We start from the raw sequence: 20,546 nt of genomic DNA on the forward strand, positions 1-20,546 counted from the left end.
GAAAACGTTTTCAATCTTAGACAGAAATCATTTTTGAAAATGCGTTTGGTAGTTTTATCAAGATATTATTTTCAGTGTAAAAAAATCAATTAATGTCTCTTTCTCTCTCTCTACTCGAGAGAAGAGAAAATGAAAAACGACTAAAAGTCGTTTTCATTTCTCTCTCATTTTACACTAAACTAAAAAATCGTTTTCATTTCTGTTTTTTGTCTTTATTGCGTCAAACGCCGTTTTGAACTCGAGAGAAGAGAAAATGAAAAACGACTAAAAGTCGTTTTCATTTCTCTCTCATTTTACACTAAACTAAAAAATCGTTTTCATTTCTGTTTTTTGTCTTTATTGCGTCAAACGCCGTTTTGAAAACGTTTTCATTTTTTCTTTCTCGAAAAACGTGAAAAATTAAAAACGAGATTAATTCCAAACACGGCCTTTGTGATTTCCATTGGTCTGTTCTAGGTGGTTTATGGACAGGTAATCATTTCCTGTGTTACTGACCTTCTTTAAACCCAGAAGTAACCTAGGGATTTCCCCCCTGTCACCTCAGAGGTCATTCTTGGGACGTGGATCCAAGCTCATGCGTCCTGCCTTCTGCGTCTATATTATATTTCACAAACCGCGGTCTCCATCCCGGTCGATCCTCCCATGGTATCAGTATGCGGAGAACGAATCGTGCAAGCCTCGACTGCATGTAGGGTCGATAGTTACATGAATTTTCTCATACGATCAGCCCTTTCACAGTCGGAGGAGGGGGAAATGAGCTCAAGACGTCGACCGCTGTCTGACGTGGTGGGTGAAGGCTACGTGGAGCTTGGCTGTCATCCGACGTGACAAAACATATTTTCCCACACAACAATAACCATAGTCAAAGACATCGAAACCAAGTGTTAAAGTAAAAACAATGTCGCAAGAGTTGGGTGCCATCCTTCCCCATCGAGTCCTGTTATAACGACAGAATGTACCATTAGCAACGTCGTTTATAAAATAAATACTAAATATGTCAACAACAAAACACCACACAGACACAATTCATATATAAGTTGACTTAGATATATTATTTCTTAAATGTGTCAAAACCGAGTATTTTAATAATAACAATGCCTCAAGAGTTGGGTGCCATCCTTCCCCATCGAGTCCTGTTATAACAACAGAATTTGTACCATTAGCAACGTCGTTTATAAAATAAATACTAAATGTGTCAACAACAAAACACCATACAGACACAATTCATATATAAGTTGACTTAGATATATTATTTCCTAAATGTGTCGATAGCAAAATACCATACAGACAATTCATATATAAGTTATATATTCTTTCTTATGCAAAGGGGAAAAGAGATTATTTAATGATGTATTCATGATCAATGAGATGAAATGTACCAGTATCCATGAGTTGAGAGTACTTAGCCCTTCTTTGGTGCCAGCAAAGGACTTTAAGGTTTCAACAGGAAGAGTCAACAACGCTTTAACCAGATGCAGCCCTGCAGCATTGGTTTTTGCATTAAAAAACATGTCCTGTAGAAGAGGAAGGGAGAAGAAACAATTTTAATGCGATAATCGCTTCTCGACTTTCTGTATTTCCTTCGTTTCTCTTTTTTTTTTTTTTTTTTTTTTTTTTCCACAACCCATTCTTTCAATTTATTGAGTACTTCGTTGACAATTTTATGCGAGCGAAGCAGAGTGAATTTACGCATCCATTAAAAGGAAGCCGACTAATTCATGAAAGCACACCTACTAAGAGATCAAAACGTTACATAAGGAAAAAATGACAATTATAATAGCGAAATCCAGTGAGCTAGCTAATTGGCAAAACAATATAGGCAATGAGTCTGCAAAATGTGAATGTTAATCCTTAACACAGCATTGGATTAAGTGAACCAAGCTCCATTTTATTAAAATGGTAAAAACTAAATGCTAAACTCTATATCCTACCATCAGTCCATAAAAATTTAACCATGACAGAGCTTATAATTACACCAACACACATTTTTAGTAGGACACTTCCCAAGCTGAAGTACTTCGAGCAATGTCATGGTTCTAAATCAATAGCAATAACCAACAGCGATAAAGCCAACTAGGGTAGAAGAATGCGTTCTTAGTCAGTTCTTGACTGATCCGCCCGGGAAGAGAGAATGATGCCGACAATGAGACCATATAGAGCAAGCGCTTCAGCAAAAATGAGAATGAGAATCATCCCAACGAAAAGCTTCGGCTGCTGCGCATTGGCCCTACAAAGATAAAAATGTAATATTTAGAGGAAACTTCTAGCAAAACTAGATGAAACAGAAACAGATCATTAAGCAATATGTTTGTCAACGCATTGGCCAACATACCTTCTAAACTCTTATACATAAAAAAAAATAAAATAAAATAAAATAAAGAGACTCAATATTTTTACTGCAAATTATTACTTAATTCATTCCGCCCAAGAAATTTACTTAATTCACCCCACCATTTTCCTAGCAAGGAAGGAAGAGTGGAGAATTCATGCATTAATGAATTGCATGTAGAGATATTGATCACAACAAAATGGAATTTCATAATTAAACAACATAGAAGCAGCTCATGCCTCATAGACCGCCAACAAAAGAATACTTATCGCATTAACCATACATAAGGGCAATGAGAGCAACAATTCAAATAGCAATCCGAAAAAGAAAAACCATTGATATTGAGACACATTAAAACAAGGCAAGAACCAACAGGAACTTCCGAATAGCTGATTAATATGGATAAGACTTCAACGTAAATAGTTTCTATCACCGTCCTAAACAAAATAAGAGTGCATGGCATAGATCAGAGTTCCGTTCAACTAAGTTCTCTAATGCTTCACATTTACTTAGCAATGTCTCTTCTACTTGTTCCTAAACAGCAAAACATTCTCTACTAAACTAAAAACCTTTGTGGGACCGCAAAGGGAAATCAAACTACATTCCATAAATTAGACAAATTTATTCTACGCTTGTTAGGTAACTATACCTACGCAGTTTGAGTATGTTTTAGAGGATAAAAAAAGAAAATAATAGCTATGTGAATTTCCAAGACACCACTTGTCATCTATAAGAATCATGAAAACATTTGATACAACTCAACAAGTGGTACAAGATGATCCATTGCACATTCCAAGTGGGCCAATTACAAGAGCACGGGCTAAATAGCTTTAAGAGGCTTTGAATGGCCTTGTTCAAGAGATATGAACAAAGCAAGTTGCGAGTGGACCCAAAGATAGCACGATGGGCTTAAGCAAGCCATCAGATTTCACTTGTTTCATTCAAGCCCAATTTTGAGACTATTGGAATCCTTTGTGGAGCTGAAAAGCCTTAGTTTTCTTCATCAGTAAGCTGCAAAATTCATTCAATTGGAGCAGTACAAGTCAAAAACGTTTTTTTATTTTTGGGAGATTGAAGACTGAAAGTTGCATGAATTTTGGATGGAATTTGGAGGTTTTTAGGTTGAAAATTTAAAGGGGATTTAGTGTTGTTGAAGGCCTGATTTAGTAAGGAAGGAATGGTGTCTTTTTAATTCTAGTGTCTTTTCTTTTGCTTGAGACTCATCATTTTCTGGAGTTAAATGTTTGTAATGGAGCTATCCCTATAAATAGCGCAGAACTTGTAAGCATCAGATATATCTTTGATACTTGGTTTTTCAATACAAAGAGTGAGGATTTATAAATAGCGATGAACTTGTAAGCATCAGATATATCTTTGATACTTGGTTTTTCAATACAAAGAGTGAGGATTTCAGTTATCTCTTGTGTTCTTCATTGAACTTTCTAAACTTATCAAGGTTTGATCATCCTTGTGGCGTTTTCAACACTTGGGTTCTTGTTTCTTTGATTCAAGGGTTTAAGTGGATCACCAAACTCTGATTTTAGCTTTCTTGAAGTTCAAATACCATTTGTACGTGGGATCTAAGGGTTAAATCCTAGTGGGTTCGCATCAACATTCCACTACAATAACAAAACAAATTCCAAAGAAGCAAGCATAACAGAGAAACAAATCCCAATAGAATCAACTATCTTAAAAACAAAGATCAAAGATGGTGTATCCGATTTGGAGATTCTTCTGTTACTAGTAGTCATAGACAACGAGATAAATACAATATGACTACGTAATTAAAGAAAAAGAAAGAAAAAAAAAAGTATACTTATCCTAGATAATATTTATCAGACAATGATAATATCCATTCTCCTCCATCACAGAACCAATAAAAAACGCATTTTCCGTTTAGAGATACCAATCACACATTTCGGGCACTAAGGTAAGATCAAACCAATATCTTTGCTGTCACTCTAGATACAGCCATATCGCGAACACACTTGACAATCCCAAACACAGTTTTAACGCATATACGTCAATAACTTAATGGATTGGAAGGAAAAGAGAGAAATATACCTAACACCGGCATCACCAACAATCCCAATACCATACCAGCGGAGAGGCCGGCCAGGCCACAAGCGCGACCAGAAGAAAGATGAGCATAGCCATCGAAGAGGTAATAAGATTTGGCCTTAGGGTTAATACCAGTACTGTTGATAACAGCTATGATGAGACCGTATATACCCAGCACTCCACCCATAACCACCGGCACGATTGACTTCATCACCAGCTCCGGCCTCATCACTCCCATCGACGCAACCCCGACCCCGCTCCTCGCCGTCCCGTACGCAGCTCCCATACCTGTAATGGCAAAACACCAAATCAAAACCCTAGATCCAAACCAATCGAACCGTAGATCTGAATTGGAAAACAGTAATAGGCTCGAAATTGAACAGAAAATGTGTGAATTGGAATCAAATTTTGGATTTACATGAGAAGACGAGAGCCGCGGCGGCACCGAGGAAGCCAACGAACGGCGCCGTTGAAAGTCGACGACATTTTTTTCTTCTCCGGGAAGATTAGAGTCTGACGAAATTCTGTTCGTCGATTTCTGAAATTTCCTTTCCCTTTTTTGGTTGGTTTGGACGATCGGACCTTTACTCTTAACTAATATTTTTGAGATAATTACTTAAATTGTCATGAATTTTAAATGAGGATCAACATATGCCAGTGCTCTACAAACTATTAATTTTTTTTTTGCACGACTTTATATACCCTCAAAATAAGTTAGGGGTTTTACTCCTTTTTCCTAGATCTTTCTCTTCTCTACTTCTCTCGAGACTCCTCAGACACCGCCAAAGACCGTCGCCGCCTAGCCATATCATCAATATCTCGCCGCTCAACATCGATCTGCACCCAAGGCGATCTCCCGATGCAATAGCTCATTGATCTGCAACCCTTCACGTCACGGAGGTTCAGATCCGGGAATATAAATGGCGAAGCCGCCGCCGCCGCCACCGTAGGTCCAGATCTCACCGGAGGAGAGATCTCGTGTCCATGAGTGCGATGCTAGTATCTCCCCGTGCAACCGTGCGATGCCGACGGAGATATCCCGGCGCAACCGTGCGACGTCGCTTGAGATGGGATCTCACCACCACAAGTACCCGATTGTCCAGCAGATGAACGTGGCGTTCGTGAGTAGCAGCCGCTGGCACGGAGCCATCGAGCGAGGATCTAAACGTATACGAGCGCTTGACAATGGAAGGGGTCCCTCCGCCACCTTTCGCATTTCGCAAATGCGGTTTCAGACGAAGTTCACGCAAGAGCCGAAGGAGAGGATGCTGGAGTTCGTCGAGAAGGTCGAGTGGAGGATCCAGAAGCAAGATGAGGAGGTGGTGGAGAATTGTTGATTAAGTTTTGTGTCTGTGATGTTGTAGATCTAAGTTTTGTGTTTTTTGTTTCTTTGTTGATATAAATTTCAATGATATGAGAATTTGTGGATTTTGTGGTTTTTTTTTTATGATTTTGAAGTGTTCCGGCGACGGGAACGATCGTAGTGCTGCCGATATTGGCGGCTTTAAGCCGGTATCGTCTTGAATACCCACCATTTTCAGTGGCGGATACCGGCATCTAGGTGGATACCGGCAGTTACTGATCAGTAACCGAGTGGTAACAAAGCGGACACCGGTTACCGTCAGTTGTCCGCCGATTGCTGCTGCTAACACTGGCGGTTGTCTGTCATGTACCTCAATTGGATGCTAGTATCGTGCCTGAATACCAACCGGTATTTTAAGAATATATTTGGTATTTTAAATATAATTTAATGACTAATTGTGATATTCTCTATAATAATTTGTCTCTTAGCAATTTAAGCTTAAAACATGTAACACTTTTTTTTTAAAATTTAATATTTTTTTTTAATTAAATAACTACAACAATCAAAAGTTATTAATCACGAATAAAATATAAAAATTCAAATTGTACGCTCTACATGTAAATTAGCAATTTTCTCTTAAAAATTTTAGACCCAAAAACTAGAAGAATTTGGCTTGAAAAATTTTATAACCAGTATAAAATTTATGTTCTCATTTTGTCGTTTTGCATATTAATAATTTGTAAGGCACATAATTTTGAGAAAATTACACCAAATTACAGAGGTAAATTAACAAAATATATTCATTAATTTTCTCTATAGGAACATATCATACGCACACGATGCCAAAGATGCCAGCCCTCACAACCACGTTAGATGTTATCATACTCGAGGGAATAATAATAAACGACACATGTTAATGTCTCGTTTCGTTCTTAATTAACAATGTCTTTAACTACAATGTTACTCATCATACGAGGGACTAATCAATCTAAAAATTAAGACCTCGCTCACTTCACGAATTCAAATTTTTAATTCGAGCTAAGATATAATATTTTCTGAAAATTTTTTACTGTAGTAGAAAAAGTTAGATGTGATATTTTCTAAAAAATTTTACTGTAAAAACCTAAAACTGAAAACTCGAATAAGTGAAATAAACAAGATCTAAATACTTACACTAAGACCTCGCTCACTTCACGAATTCGAATTTTTAATTCGAGCTAAGATATGATATTTTTTGAAAATTTTTTACTGTAGTAGAAAAAATTAGATGTGATATTTTCTAAAAACTTTTTACTGTAAAAACTTAAAACTGAAAACTCGAATAAGTGAAATAAACAAGATCTAAATACTTACAAATACATACATATATATATATATAACTTCTAAAAAAAGTTGAAACATTTATTAAGCTACTAATATCTCGAGATTTCATTGATTAAGGATCAATAAGCAATAGTTGTTTATTATTTCTGTTGCCAACGGATCACTTCGAACATTTTAAACGAGTACAACGCTACAGTAAAATATGACCACTGCATTTAAAATTTACCGTCTCCTTTCACATGACACACCCATGTCACATGCTCTCTTTTCGTACTTGACTATTGCCGCACTAGAGTCTAGTACTCTTGACTTTGAGGTAAATAATTGTCTGCTATATAACGGTTATTGGCTCGAATATTAAAAAAAGAACGGCAAAAAGAAAACAACCAACATCTAGTAGAATACAAAGAATGAACGGAAAATAATGGACTTTGGACTTCTCAAAATAAGAAAGCCTAAAAAAATGCCCAACATCAGTAACCCGAAGGATCTCGAGAGGTCAGTTCTTGAGTGGTGTGTGATGTCATTGGGAACTTATGCATTTATACGAAAGAAACAACCGAGTGTCCTGAACATATAGAAAACTGCACCTTATGCATCTTCCCAACATTATGGATCATCCCAACACTGACTTCCCACCCTTTGTTATCATCTCTGATCTATCAACAGCTAGGAATAGTATCAGAAATCAGAACTATAAAGAGAAAGGACCAACGCATTAAAAATGGTGGTCGAAACATCTATCGCCCAAGTTCGATTGTCAGCAGCAACCAGTAGATCAAAGAGGAAATTTCACCAATTACATTTAAATGCTCGTCTATAATCATAAATGTAGAGAAATAGAAGGCATACCTCTTGCCAATAGCCACATTGTGTTTTGCCGTCCTAGCAACAATGAAGAATAGGTGTAAGCATCAATGTAATGGAAGATAAAAGGCAGAAAGAAAAAGGATCAAGTTTCAATCTTCGCACCATAGATGAAAGTCAGTATCGGATAAGCAACGCCCAGGATGACTGAAGCTTGAAATGAATATTGCATTGGCTAAGTCGACTTTTAAGTAAAAACTACCTCACCTTATCTTGCAGAATCTGAATGTAATAAACCGAATTATACAGATGACTGTTATCACAAAGTACCCAAACAGCTATGAAAATACTAGGGAGTAGAATTTCAATGCTCTAAATATAGCAGCAACTAATGGAAAATGTAAAAGTTTGCTCAATTTTGAAGAGCAAGAAATTAATGTTAAGACTTGAAAAGTCAGGAGAAATGATGAACTCAGTACTTTAGGCAATGAATGAAAAATATTCTGTATGCTTCTTGTCGCTAAAACAATCCTACACTGTACAGATTGGAAAACGGAAAAAAAAAAAAAAAAAAAAAAAAATGAGTCAGGAACAATTAGTAGTATCTAATCTCTAGGGATCCCAAATAAAAAGTAGGGTCTTAACTTTCCACCCTTGGACGCACAACCTTAATGAATGACAAGCAGCTGGCAAACATGATGTTTTCGTATCATGCTTAGCCCAATCAGATGTACAAAGCAACTTGCGTTGAGCCCATCTGTAATGCGCTGATGCTCTTCCAAAATCCGCCTGGCTGCTCTAATCACATTTTCAAGACTGCAACACATTGTAAGCAACATGCATTGAGATTTGCCATATATGATTCAGCAGGCCTCGTAAATGCTATTCCACTCTTCTATTGCACTTTTGTACCATTAAAATCTTATTGGCAGTTTGAATCAAGTACCAATGCTATGCCGCACCACCACCAATATGCTATTGACACAGGCGCCAAATACTTCTTTATAGCTCGGATGGAAGTGCACCGGAAAGTAACTCCGTTCAACCATCAAGGCCATCACATTTTTATACTCGGCTTCGACGCCATGTGCCTCTCAATCAATGTATCCACAAATGCACGGATCTGCATGTGTAAGGCATCCGGATAAGCTTAGTAAACAATGAATAGGAGAACATTAAATAACTGTCCATTTACGTTCTTAAATATATTTGTCCTAACAATGGCAAGAAGATAGCAACGAGACAACTGAAGTTAATAAAAAAGGGCTATAGGATCAAATGCTTAGTGGTTATTCGTTGAAAAAGGATATGTAATAAGGAGAAACTCAGGAAACCAAACGTGTAAAAATTTCAAAGCACCGGTCACTATCAATTAGGTTTACTAACGAACAACAATGGTGCGCACCTTGTTCCTACGCTTGAAATCAAGAAACTCAGAAACAGCCATGGCTTTCTCTGCATCTGTAGCTTGCTCCATGACCTGCAAGTTGAATTAATAATATCTATCAATGACATATAATCCATTTTAATACTGTTGCAACTTATGCTTTCTTACAAAAAGAACAAAGGAGGAAGTTTAAGATACAAAGAATAACCGACCTTTGTTGCACTTTTCTTCATTATAGACTTGTATCCCTCTCTATCTATTTTTTTAGCTTTATAGAGGGGCATAAGCAATGATGCAACATAGTCTACGACAGCCTGCTTAATACGATCTGCCCCTCGATGATGACTTTTTACAGATTCCTTGTTCATCGTAACCTGTGAAACAGAGCTCTCATTTGCTCGTCCATCACACTTCCAGGTGGGTTGTCTTGAACTTGCATTTGAATCCTCTTCATCCCTGACATGATCAACTGGATCAAAGAAATTGGGATCAGCTGCCGCTGCTTGTGATTGCCATCTCTCAATAGCATGATAATCCTTTACTCCGACACTTCCAGCTGTGTCAACCCATGCTTTTGTATAAATGCTGCTGTCAGCAGCAGCACTCTCTCCTGAGTGCTCTTTGAAGTTCAAATGACTAGCAATCTCATTAGAATGGCTTCGCTGAGAAAGATTATCAGCCAAAATTCTTGAATTATCAAGGTTGACACAGGTGGCAGAGAAATCAACAGACCAGTTCCTGACTCTGCAATTCCTAGAGTCTATTTCTGATAAACAATCTTGTCTCCCCAAAACACCCCCAGACAATTTCCTCCTAAAATCATATTCATCCATTTGAGCATATTGCTCACGTCTAGCAAATTTGTGAAATGAGGGAATCTTAGGAAGCTGCAGCAATGTATTGCTCTTTGCCTCCGAAGACGCATACGCCTGCAAAGCACACAGTCACTAAGTTCATGTAGGAAGACACCAAAACAGAGCCATTCTTCATAAAATAAAATAAAAAGTACAGATACTTGTAGTCCACAAGACAATCTAGGGCACAAAACTATTTGTCAGACAATTTAGTTTCAATCCATTTGTTTTTTTCAGGGTAACACGTAACATCCCTTGTCTCTTTCAAAACTTGTACTATTTTAGAAAGAGAAGATAATTATAATACTCGGGAACACTGTTGGAATATTTCTAAAGGAACTCAAATTAAGAATTTGAGTTGTGTATGTGAGAGAAAAACACCGTAGCAAAAAAGTTGAATTTGAACTTTTTGTGAGACTGTAACAATAGAACTTGAGTTGTGAAAAGAACAAGGCCTAAGTCTAGATAAGAAACAAGATTTGCACATAAAGATTTACAGCAATTCTCAAAAAAGAAAACATAGACCGGATTAACTGAAAATGTAACAATAATCTAACGGACCGTAAGTATTCAAATGACTTGATATGGCTTCGTCATGCAGCAAGTATTTTGCAATGCCGTGCTAAGATTTGACATCAATAAACTGCTATAACAAGAAGAAGACCAAGGAAAACAAACCTCAACAGCCGCAAGAGCAGCAGCACGGGCTGCTTCTGCAGCAGCAATGGCAGCTTTTTCTTCTTCTGTCATAGCAGCACCATCCTCTACATCAGTATCCAATATTCTTGTTGAACCTTGGGACCTTAAAGAATTGTTTTCTGGTTTTGAGTAAGTTGCTGATTCTAGCTTGGCCACTTTTCCATTCACTTTCTTTACATTTGCACTTAAAGATAAATGGCTTCCATTGGATGCAGAAACCTGAATATTTCCTCTGTCCACCAAAGCGCCATGATTTGTGTGTAGAGGTGGCTTAGCTGCTGGATCTCTAACAGATTTTGTAGCTGATTGCCTTGAGAATTTCAATCCCCCATTGGAAGCTTTTTCCTTGCGGAAGACTTCTAGCCACACATTAACCAGTTGACTTGCTATGCCACGTATATCACGGCTAGTATGAACACAAACTTTCTCTTTTACAGTTTTCCCTATGCCTGCGCCAAAATAATAAACAACTTGCATTCATCAACATTTCACCTTGCATTCATCAACAAGGGGGAAAAAAATATGGCAGGGAAAAAAAGTAGACAGAACAGACTGCAGAGGTATTTATGCATGTAATCACTTTATGTTTATATGTAAATACATACGTAAACAACTGCACATCAAACTTTTAGCATATTTGAATTATAATTTCAATCAAACTTATTGCATCCACGGTGCTGGTTGCTATTTAGTCCATCAACCACCTATTCCTAAAGTAACTCGTAGTGACATTGCACACAAGTAACAGCTAGAAGTGAAGGAAAGCTCAAAAACCAATTAATTAATTCATATTAGGAGATTATATGTAAGCAGGCTAACATGAATGCAAATCTTAGACACAAAACCAGAAATAAGATGAAATACCAGATAAACGCACGGCAAGTAAGTCTGTTGAAACAAGAACAAGAAGACGAACACAATGCCGCAAGAGTTGGGTGCCATCCTTCCCCATCGAGTCCTGTAATAACGACAGAATTTGCACCATTAGCAATGTCGCCTATAAAATAAATACTAAATGTGTCAACAGCAAAACACCATACAGACTAAATTCATATATAAGTTGACTTAGATATATTCTTTCTTATGCAAAGGGGAAAAAAGATTATTTAATGATGTATTCATGACCAATGAGATGAAATATACCAGTATCCATGAGTTGAGAGTACTTAGCCCTTCTTTGGTGCCAGCAAAAGACTTTAAGGTTTCAACAGGAAGAGTCAACAACTCTTTAACCAGATGCAGCCGTGCAGCATTGGTTTTTGCATTAAAGAACATGTCCTGTAGAAGAGCTTCCCTGGTCAAACTTTGGGTTCCATCCAAAGAGTCCTTATAGAGGACATTGGAAAGTTCAACTGCATCAAGCCTCCTTGCTATGTCTCTAACTTCATCCCTTTCAAATTCCGACTGTCTATGTACAGCTTCCATTGCCTCTACTTCTGCTGTGTAATCGTTTCCAGTCGTCAATATATCAATTATACGAACCGCTTCTCGAAGCCCACTCATCATAGCACCACCAACCGTGTCAGGGTGCTCCTTGCAGGTTGCTTCACCAGCAAAAAATAAGCAGTTCTCAACAGGTCTGCCTAATATGTCATAGTCTTCTCCAGAAGCACCAACAGCAACATATGAGTAGGCACCATAGCTGAAAGGATCCCTACCCCAATCTGTCACAACTGATGCAACCGGATCAGGTACTATCTCCTCCCCAAACAACTTACGAAGAACTACTAATGCATGGTTTACATGGTCGGAAGAAAATCATATTTTGACCATCTATCGCTGCCTTACCAACTAGCAGCGCTATAAGAACAGGAGCCCCTACTGTTTTTTTAACATTCCAGAACATAAAGCACTGCCCTCTCCTATCTGTTTCCTCAGCAGTTGCTCCAAAGTAATCCACAGAGTCGTCCCAAAACACATCTGGAAATTCCAGAACTACCTTGTTAAGAATTCCAAAGCCAAGCCGCTGGACAGAAGACTGTTTCCACTGGGGTAATGGAGGTGAAAATTTTATTGTTTCTGCTTTCAGGCAGCCAAGTGGCACTGTAACCAAGACAGCATCGCCATGAAATTGACCACCATTTGAAGTAGAAACTCTTACTTTATTAGACTGGCCATCTAGAACTCCAGAAACCTTGGTGCTATATGAAATGTCTGTGACCACATGCTTCAAGTGAATACAAAGTCCTTCTCCAAGCGACTCAATGACAGTGCTGTAACCCCCCTTAATCATGCAATGAGCTCCTCCAAAGCCACCATATACATCATCTTGGTTCCAGTAGGGAAGAGATACTTCCTTAAGTAGGGCGGCACAACCATACTCCAAGTTGGCAAAATGCCAATCCATAACCCTTCTCTCAAGAGGACTCAAAAGCTCTTCAGTAGAATAATTTTTGCCAGGAACTCTGCCATCACTACTTGTTTTCAAATCCACAAAACCATCCACAGCAAGGTCATGTTTTTTTTCATCCACATTCACCCCTACTCGTGCCATACGACGCCTTTGGAGGGCATATTCCAAACCCTCCTCAAGAGACATTTTCGTAGCATGTTCTCCCTTCTGTGCAACGAGAAATATCATATCATCAAGAAGACTGTTGTATTCAGCTTCCAAAGCTTCATCTAGATCTGAAGGAACTTTTTGAGCTGTTACAATGTCATAGAGGGGGCAATCACTGTTCAATATGGTCAGCTCCACGCCCAACTGGGCACAAATCAATGATGAAGGATCTGGTCTTCTTTCAGTGTCCACATCAGCCTCCACACCAGTAATAATGCTAGCACCAAGATCCACTGGAACTGATAAAGATGACCGATCTGTGTAAACACGACCTCCAATTCTACTCCTAGCTTCCAATATGGTGACAGAAAAACCTTGTCGTTGCAATTGCCGTGCAGCAGTTAACCCAGCTGGACCAGCCCCTATAACAATGATTTTCTTTGGAACATCTGCATCACGTTGCAGATGATGATGATTCCTTTTAGCACCATCATTAGCTGCAGGTTGAATATGGCATGAATCATTTTTTGTATCTAGCGTTGTGATAGGGACTTGGTCAACTTCCAATATCTCACAAGACAGTTCAGTACTTCCAACATCTAAATTCACCAATTTCTCCGCCAATTTTGCATTGATGCTACAATTTTCACTAAAATCACCAAAGTGTCCTTCAGGTTCCGTCTCATTGGCTGATTCTATTCTTGCATTTGGAACACACTCGCGCTCTTTTATTGCTTCATGTGTCAGGTTTTCACCATCTGAAAAAAGTCTATTCTTCGCTTCAATTGAAGCTTTAGAACTCTTAACCTGACCAATAATAAAAGAAACTCCATCCTCTGAATCAGCAACTGAAAGACCAGAACCTTCCACAAAATTCTTTTCCCTAAGGAGTTTATAGTTTTGCTTATGACCAGATTCTGCATTTTCCTTCTCAGATGCAATTCCAAAATTGATATAACCCTGTTCACAAGTTTATTGAAATAATATAACTTTTTGAAATCTAAGCTGAGCACAAAGAATAATTCTATCGTCCAGATTAACAGAAAAGTTACTGAAAAAAAAAAAAGGAACAACCCTGACGTTAAAAAAATATAGAGAAGTGATAAAGAAAAAGGTGAAAGAAACTAAAGCTTACACTCTGGTCAAGAAATGCATATATCTCCCTAAGCAGGGAATCATGTGGTGATTCATTAGCAGAAGCCTTTTCAGTAACCCCACAGTCAGAGAGAGGCAATATCCGACTGACGTCTTTGTTCCAGAGACCTAAGATCTGATTCCTGCATTCCACCAAGTAACAAAATTTTCACCAAGTAGAGTCTATCAGAGAGACACAAAATTGGAGGAAGAAGAGCCCGAAACAGGTAAAGATGGAAACAGGAAACTAACATGCTTCTTATTCTTTTGTGAGAAATGGGCAAGGCGTCACATTAAAAAAAATACATCACAAACAATTGCACTTGAAGAGTAACACGAGAAATCTTACAAGATGAAGTTAAGATATCAAAAATCCCATTCCATACTCCATAAAGTAAAAAAATTCTAGAAAATAGTATTAAATGGATATGAATCAAGAGACCAAACTGGTACCAGTAACTTGACAGAATAGCTCAGTAAAATAGATACAGCAACTCTCACACATTGGAGAATTGATACTAGACATCTAAAGGCAACAATCCTATTTTACAGCCAGATTCAATGAAGAGATAATACTAACCTGCATTCCAAATAGTCCTGAAGCCCACCTCGGCGCTTCAAGATCTCCTTAAATTTAATCTTCTCAATAGGGCCAACGGCATGAGCTTTAAGGCCTGCTGATACTGCCGCTGCCCCACTGCCTTCCCCATCAGTAACAATACTTGAAGAAGGATTGGATTTTGATCTCGCTCTAAATGAGCGGTCACTATCCATAGGGCGTTGACCTTCAAGAAAACCTTGCTCATCTATCAGAGTCTCCCAGTCAGCATCCCCCTCATAAGCCATGTCTCCATGCCTATGCTTTTTATGCTTACGTGTAGCACGATAAGCAGATAGTTTACTCTCTTTGTTTTCAGTGTCCGGTAAAGATACTGTATCTTCTTGGTAACTCTCATTTTCATCTGGAGCCACAGATAGAGGAGAGCCCCCATGAGTCTCCTCACCAACGGAAACACAGGTTGTGTCCTGAGCTTCCAGATTTTGATGTAATGCAGAACAGCACTTATAAATAGCATGAGCAGATTCATCATAAGATTCATTTTTTTCTATAAGAGTCTTCAAAGATATCTCTTCGCCATTCAACTGGAAATTACACCCCAGCTCATGTGCTCCAGTACAAGTGGTATGAATTGAAGATATCCCGCCATTACAAGTCACAGCACTCTCCTTTTGCAGATTACCTGAAGCGTCATCTTGCTCCTCCGTGTAAGTATCTGGGCCATTACAGTTAGTGCACGTCTCTTCCTTCAGTAAATCAGAGTCAGAGCAAGACATGAGCCGTTGACCTCTCGTACATGGTTCATAATCAAACTCATTTTGTCCACAATTTAGAGTTATTTCTTCTCCTGCAGAACAATGGTTCAGGCCATCCTTAACAATGCAAGTTTCAGAGGCAGCCTTCTGGCCAGGAGATAACCTACTATCTCCATCACAAACTTTACTTGGGCTACATGGATCCACTGCAAGCCCCTCTTGAGCAGTTGAACTGCGCTCCATCATCGCTTCATCACGAATCACTTTGGAATAGCATTCTGGAATAACTTTGGAAGGCCTATTCTGTTCTCTATCATTGGATCTCATGCTCTCAACTGATGAAGAACGATCTCGACTCATATCATGACTCCCTTTTAGACTCGAGTTTGGGCGAGACTTCCTCGTTACACCAGATTGTGCCCTGCGAAGAAGTGATGATAAGGAGTCCTCCAATCGATCATTTGAAGAATGACTAGTACCTTCCTCAGGCAGCACGCCCGAAACATTCTTATCCTTCAAAAGGGAACAGCCAGATCCCATAGACTCCAAACCAACATCATCTGTCTTCGTATTCGAATTAACCCTGGGTCTCTTCACCTTTCCTTTAGGCTTGTTCTCTACTCCAATGTCCACAGTCATATCAGATCCACCATCTTCCACTAATGAACCTTTCCCAGCACCTTTTGACACCGATTTTGCATCTGAACCACCTTCCTCCACAGGCGGATCAGAAGACTCGATCACAACCGAAGCAGAAGTCTTTCCCCTAATCGTCCCAGAGACCAAATCCTTCTTCGAAACCTTCAATTTCTTCCATAAAATCGCCAAAGTATCATCCATTCCCCCCAAATCCTCATCTCCAACACCACCCCTCTTGCCCCTTCCAACGGTCCCCTCCAATCCCGGCTTAACCTTCTTAGGGTTCCGTGCCCTCTTCAACTTCAACAACGACCCAATGGGCTCGTCATCATTCGAACCAATACCAATCTCGATTTGCTTCGATCTTTTCTTAGTGCCAGACTTTTTATCGTCCCCATCCATCTTGTTATCAGCCCTATCTTCCCAAAACAACCTCCAATAATCCACAATTTTCTGCAACCCTAACCCAGCTTCAACGCCCAAACCAACAAGCAACGATCACGAACACAAATCATCACCTTCCAGTTATCCAATTTCGAGGAAACAAAGCTCATTCTTGGTCTGCCACACGCTCTTTCAAGCTGTGACGACAATGAAAAACGAAGCTAAACATTGAACTAATACGCATCGAAACCTATATATCCACGAAACTTTTGCAAATAAGATTTTTGTAGAATGATTCTGTTTCTTTTTTTGTCTCAATAAAGCTTCTCCCCAATCAATCAATCAACGTACCGTCCGAATTTTCAGTCCACTCAATCCGAAGAAAAGAAAATCCAATAAATAAAGAGGGAAAAGGGAAAGCGAAATCAGGCTAGGGCTTTTGAGAGAGTGACTAAGCCCTAGTAGAGAGAGAGAGAGAGAGAGGGATTGGGGATAGGGATGTCGGACCTGTGAGTGAGAGAGGACGCAGAAGCTGTGATTGAGTGGCGTTAATGGATTTGTCGACGACAGTGAGATGCGCACGTTAGCGTCTCCTTGTGGAATTGGTGAGGTCGCCTCTATAAAAGTGCGCCGCTCCGGTTTTAGGATTTTTTTTTTTTTTTTTTTTGAGCAATACGGTACTAGGAATTTAAACGAACAGAAAAAAATTAAAAAGAAAAAAAAAGGGAAAATCTAACATCTAATAATACATAACCGTCAAGGTACTCTCCCTTAAACTGCCACGAGGCCACTTCTCCTCCGTTTTTTTTCTTTTTTTCCTTCTTTTCCTTCTTTACAGTTTTTTATCTTTTATCTTTTTTCTTTTAAATTTTTACTTTCTATTTTTTTATTTCCGTAAATCTTTTTGGGTTTTTAGTGTATTTTCTTTTAAATTTATCGTAATTTAATAAATTATCCTTAAAATTTTTAATTTTAATAAGTTATCCTTTTAATTTAGAAAGTTATTATAATATGTCTTATTTTAACAGCAATTTGTGTTAAATTAGTGTCAAAAAACACGTTTAGTTAAAAATTTTAACATTATAATTTAAATGTAACACAAATATTTTAATATCTCAATTTTTAATCTCTTAAATTTAATAAAAATTTAAGCAAATTTAGTTAAATAGGACACATTGCAACAAACTTACAAGTTTGGAGGACAACTTTCTAAAATTAAACGTTTAAGGGGTAATTTGTTAAACCATGACAAGATCAGAGAGTAATTGTATCAAAAATCTAATCTTTAAAAAAAAAAAACAAACTTTTGATCACTTTGCTCCAATGAACATAATGTATTTTACTTAATTGTTTTTTAGTAAATTAATTTTCTTCAAATGTATCCATACTTAATTTTCTTTTAGTAAAATTCTTGTTATATCAAAAAATTATCCTTACACAATTTTTTTTCTATAGTGCTCCCTCAGAGTAATTTCCACGTTGCCATGTGATAGCCCTCAACCCTTTTTTTTATTATTTTCTCCTTTTCTCCTTTTATTATTTTTTATATTTAAAATGTTTTTCTTTTATTTTTTTATTTTATGAATTTTTTTATAATTTAATTGTGTTTACGTGTGTTTTTCTCTTTTCTGATATTCTTTTGTTTTTTATGCTTTTTTTTATTTTGTCAATGGCTCTTTTATAGTTTTTTATGTTCACGACTATTTATATATCTAATCTAACGTCTAACGTCTATAAAAGCAACCTAGTCGACTTAGAGCATCCCCAATGCAATGTTATAATTGATGTGTCAATTGTAAATTTAACATTTGAGTGTAAAAAAAATTCTCCAATACAACATTATTTATTGTGCTAAATTTTCCATAAGCTATACTTTGTGACAAATTTCCCACCAAGTATATCATATGAGAAATAGCATTATGCCTTGGAGCAAAAATAAGAATAACATACCATATCATACTTTTTAATGTTAAATATATAATTAGCATTAACATTAACACTTGTATTGGAGATGGTCTTAAGAGGCCATGTGTTGGCTTCCTTATTCTTCTTCTTTTTTTATTCTTTCTCTTTTTTAAACTTTTTCTCTTTTAAATTTTTTCATTTTTTGCCTATTGTCTTTTTTATTTTTCCCCTTTGAGAATTCGTTTACTTTTTATAGTATTATTCTTTAAAATAATTTCTTTTAATTAAAATAATCTTTTCAAATATATCCCTATTTTTTTTATCAAATTCTCATCTTTTTATTTTTTTATTTGTTATATTTTCTTCTTTTCGTTTGCTTATTGACTTTTTTCTCTAACATTATTTGACTGCTACATTTTTTTTTACAATATCCTTCTTTAAAATACTTTCTTTTCCTTACTCTATTTTAATTAAAATAATTCCTTTCAAATGTTCCCATAATAAAGTTTTTTTTCTTGTTCAAAAACTCTTATATAATTTTAATTCTTTTTCGATATAATTTTTAAATTTTTTTTCTCTTGCTCTAATTAATGGACTTAACTTCTAATGATCCTACGTGTTTTGACATGAATATTAAATTTATAAAGTTATTCCTCACGTGCATAGCACGTGGCTCAACTAGTATAAATATAAGTAAGAAATGCATCGACGAGGGTCATTTCCACACTATTTTTGTGTGCGCTCGTTTGTGTCTTTTTTTTTAGATTAAAAAAAACTAGTTCAATAACCTGCTCTGCATGTTTTACCGTGTGAAAGGCATTTAAACGGTATTTTATTTAGAGAAATGTTGTCGTTACTCTTTGTCACTTTATGCATCTGTTGTTTTACACATATACTCCACCATTCATTTTTTTATTTCAATGATAATATTTCATATTAGTAGAGTCCACATGCCAAACAATGAAGGCAGAAAGTGGCAAAGAGAGTGACAGAAAAGTGCACTAGCAGTTTTCTTTTATTATAATAAATAGCACTTATTATACTGACCCGTGTGTTTTAAAAGACTACAATAACATCCTCATCACTGAAACTAATCACATAAACACCCTTCAATTTTTTAAAAAAATTACAAGCCACCCCCTCCATTAATTGACCGTTAAATTTTTAAAAAAGGCCTAAAATGCCCCTCTAGGTATCAAAAAATGTTTATTATCTATATATTGTTGGGAATTGTGTCCTAGAAGCATGAGATTTAATATGATATTTATTATTTATTTAATAAAATAGTTTATCATTATTTTATGTGCTTATATTATTGAATATTTTATGAATATCACTAAAAATTCTATGATTATTTATGTGACCTTAAATATTGTATATAAGTGTTATATGCGAGAGGATAATATTTAAGGATAATAATCAAAACGATGTTCGTAATGATTTTAATTAAAGTTTAGAATCTTTAATTAAAACATTATTAATACATGTAATTCTCGTTCATAATGGAACGGTGTTATCCGCACTGTTAACATGGAGAGATATTGAATGAGTGTATTACGCATAATGAGATTATGTGGAGTATGGATATAGACATAATATGAATTTCTTATAATTTTCGTTGAGTATATAAATTCTAATTGAGTCTACCAATTGTCATATATAGAATGATCTTAATCCTGAGTTATTAGCAGACTTATATTTGTGATTTATGTATTTTTCTTTACTCGGTATGGATTCTGAGATGCTGAATTATATTCCTTGTATTTTGGAGACATGATGAAGTGAGTAGCTGAGAATATTATTATACAAGATAGAATCCATTCCTTTTTGAAAAAGTAGATAAATAATTCTCTTAAGGGTTGATTCGGTACTTGGACTAGTATGAGCTCCAATTCGTGAATTTATTT

The 20,546-nt window shown here is 36.8% G+C and overlaps 1 protein-coding gene and 1 pseudogene across 1 annotated transcript; both read right to left on the reverse strand.

Moving 5' to 3' along the window:
- Positions 1-1,802: 1,802 nt before the first annotated feature.
- On the reverse strand, positions 1,803-8,548 carry LOC21385575 (annotated as a pseudogene).
- Positions 8,549-8,866: 318 nt separating this feature from the next.
- On the reverse strand, positions 8,867-16,827 carry LOC21385577 (lysine-specific histone demethylase 1 homolog 3). The gene is given in 9 exon segments (XM_024177305.1): positions 8,867-8,946; positions 9,229-9,303; positions 9,423-10,139; positions 10,743-11,212; positions 11,628-11,721; positions 11,907-12,521; positions 12,523-14,223; positions 14,399-14,540; positions 14,978-16,827. Coding segments are annotated over 9 exon segments (5,655 nt in total). The 5' UTR covers positions 16,753-16,827; the 3' UTR covers positions 8,867-8,880.
- Positions 16,828-20,546: the final 3,719 nt, after the last annotated feature.

This window comes from Morus notabilis, unplaced genomic scaffold (genome assembly GCF_000414095.1).
Source record: "Morus notabilis unplaced genomic scaffold, ASM41409v2 Scaffold2010, whole genome shotgun sequence".
In the NCBI taxonomy this organism is placed as follows: domain Eukaryota; kingdom Viridiplantae; phylum Streptophyta; class Magnoliopsida; order Rosales; family Moraceae; genus Morus; species Morus notabilis.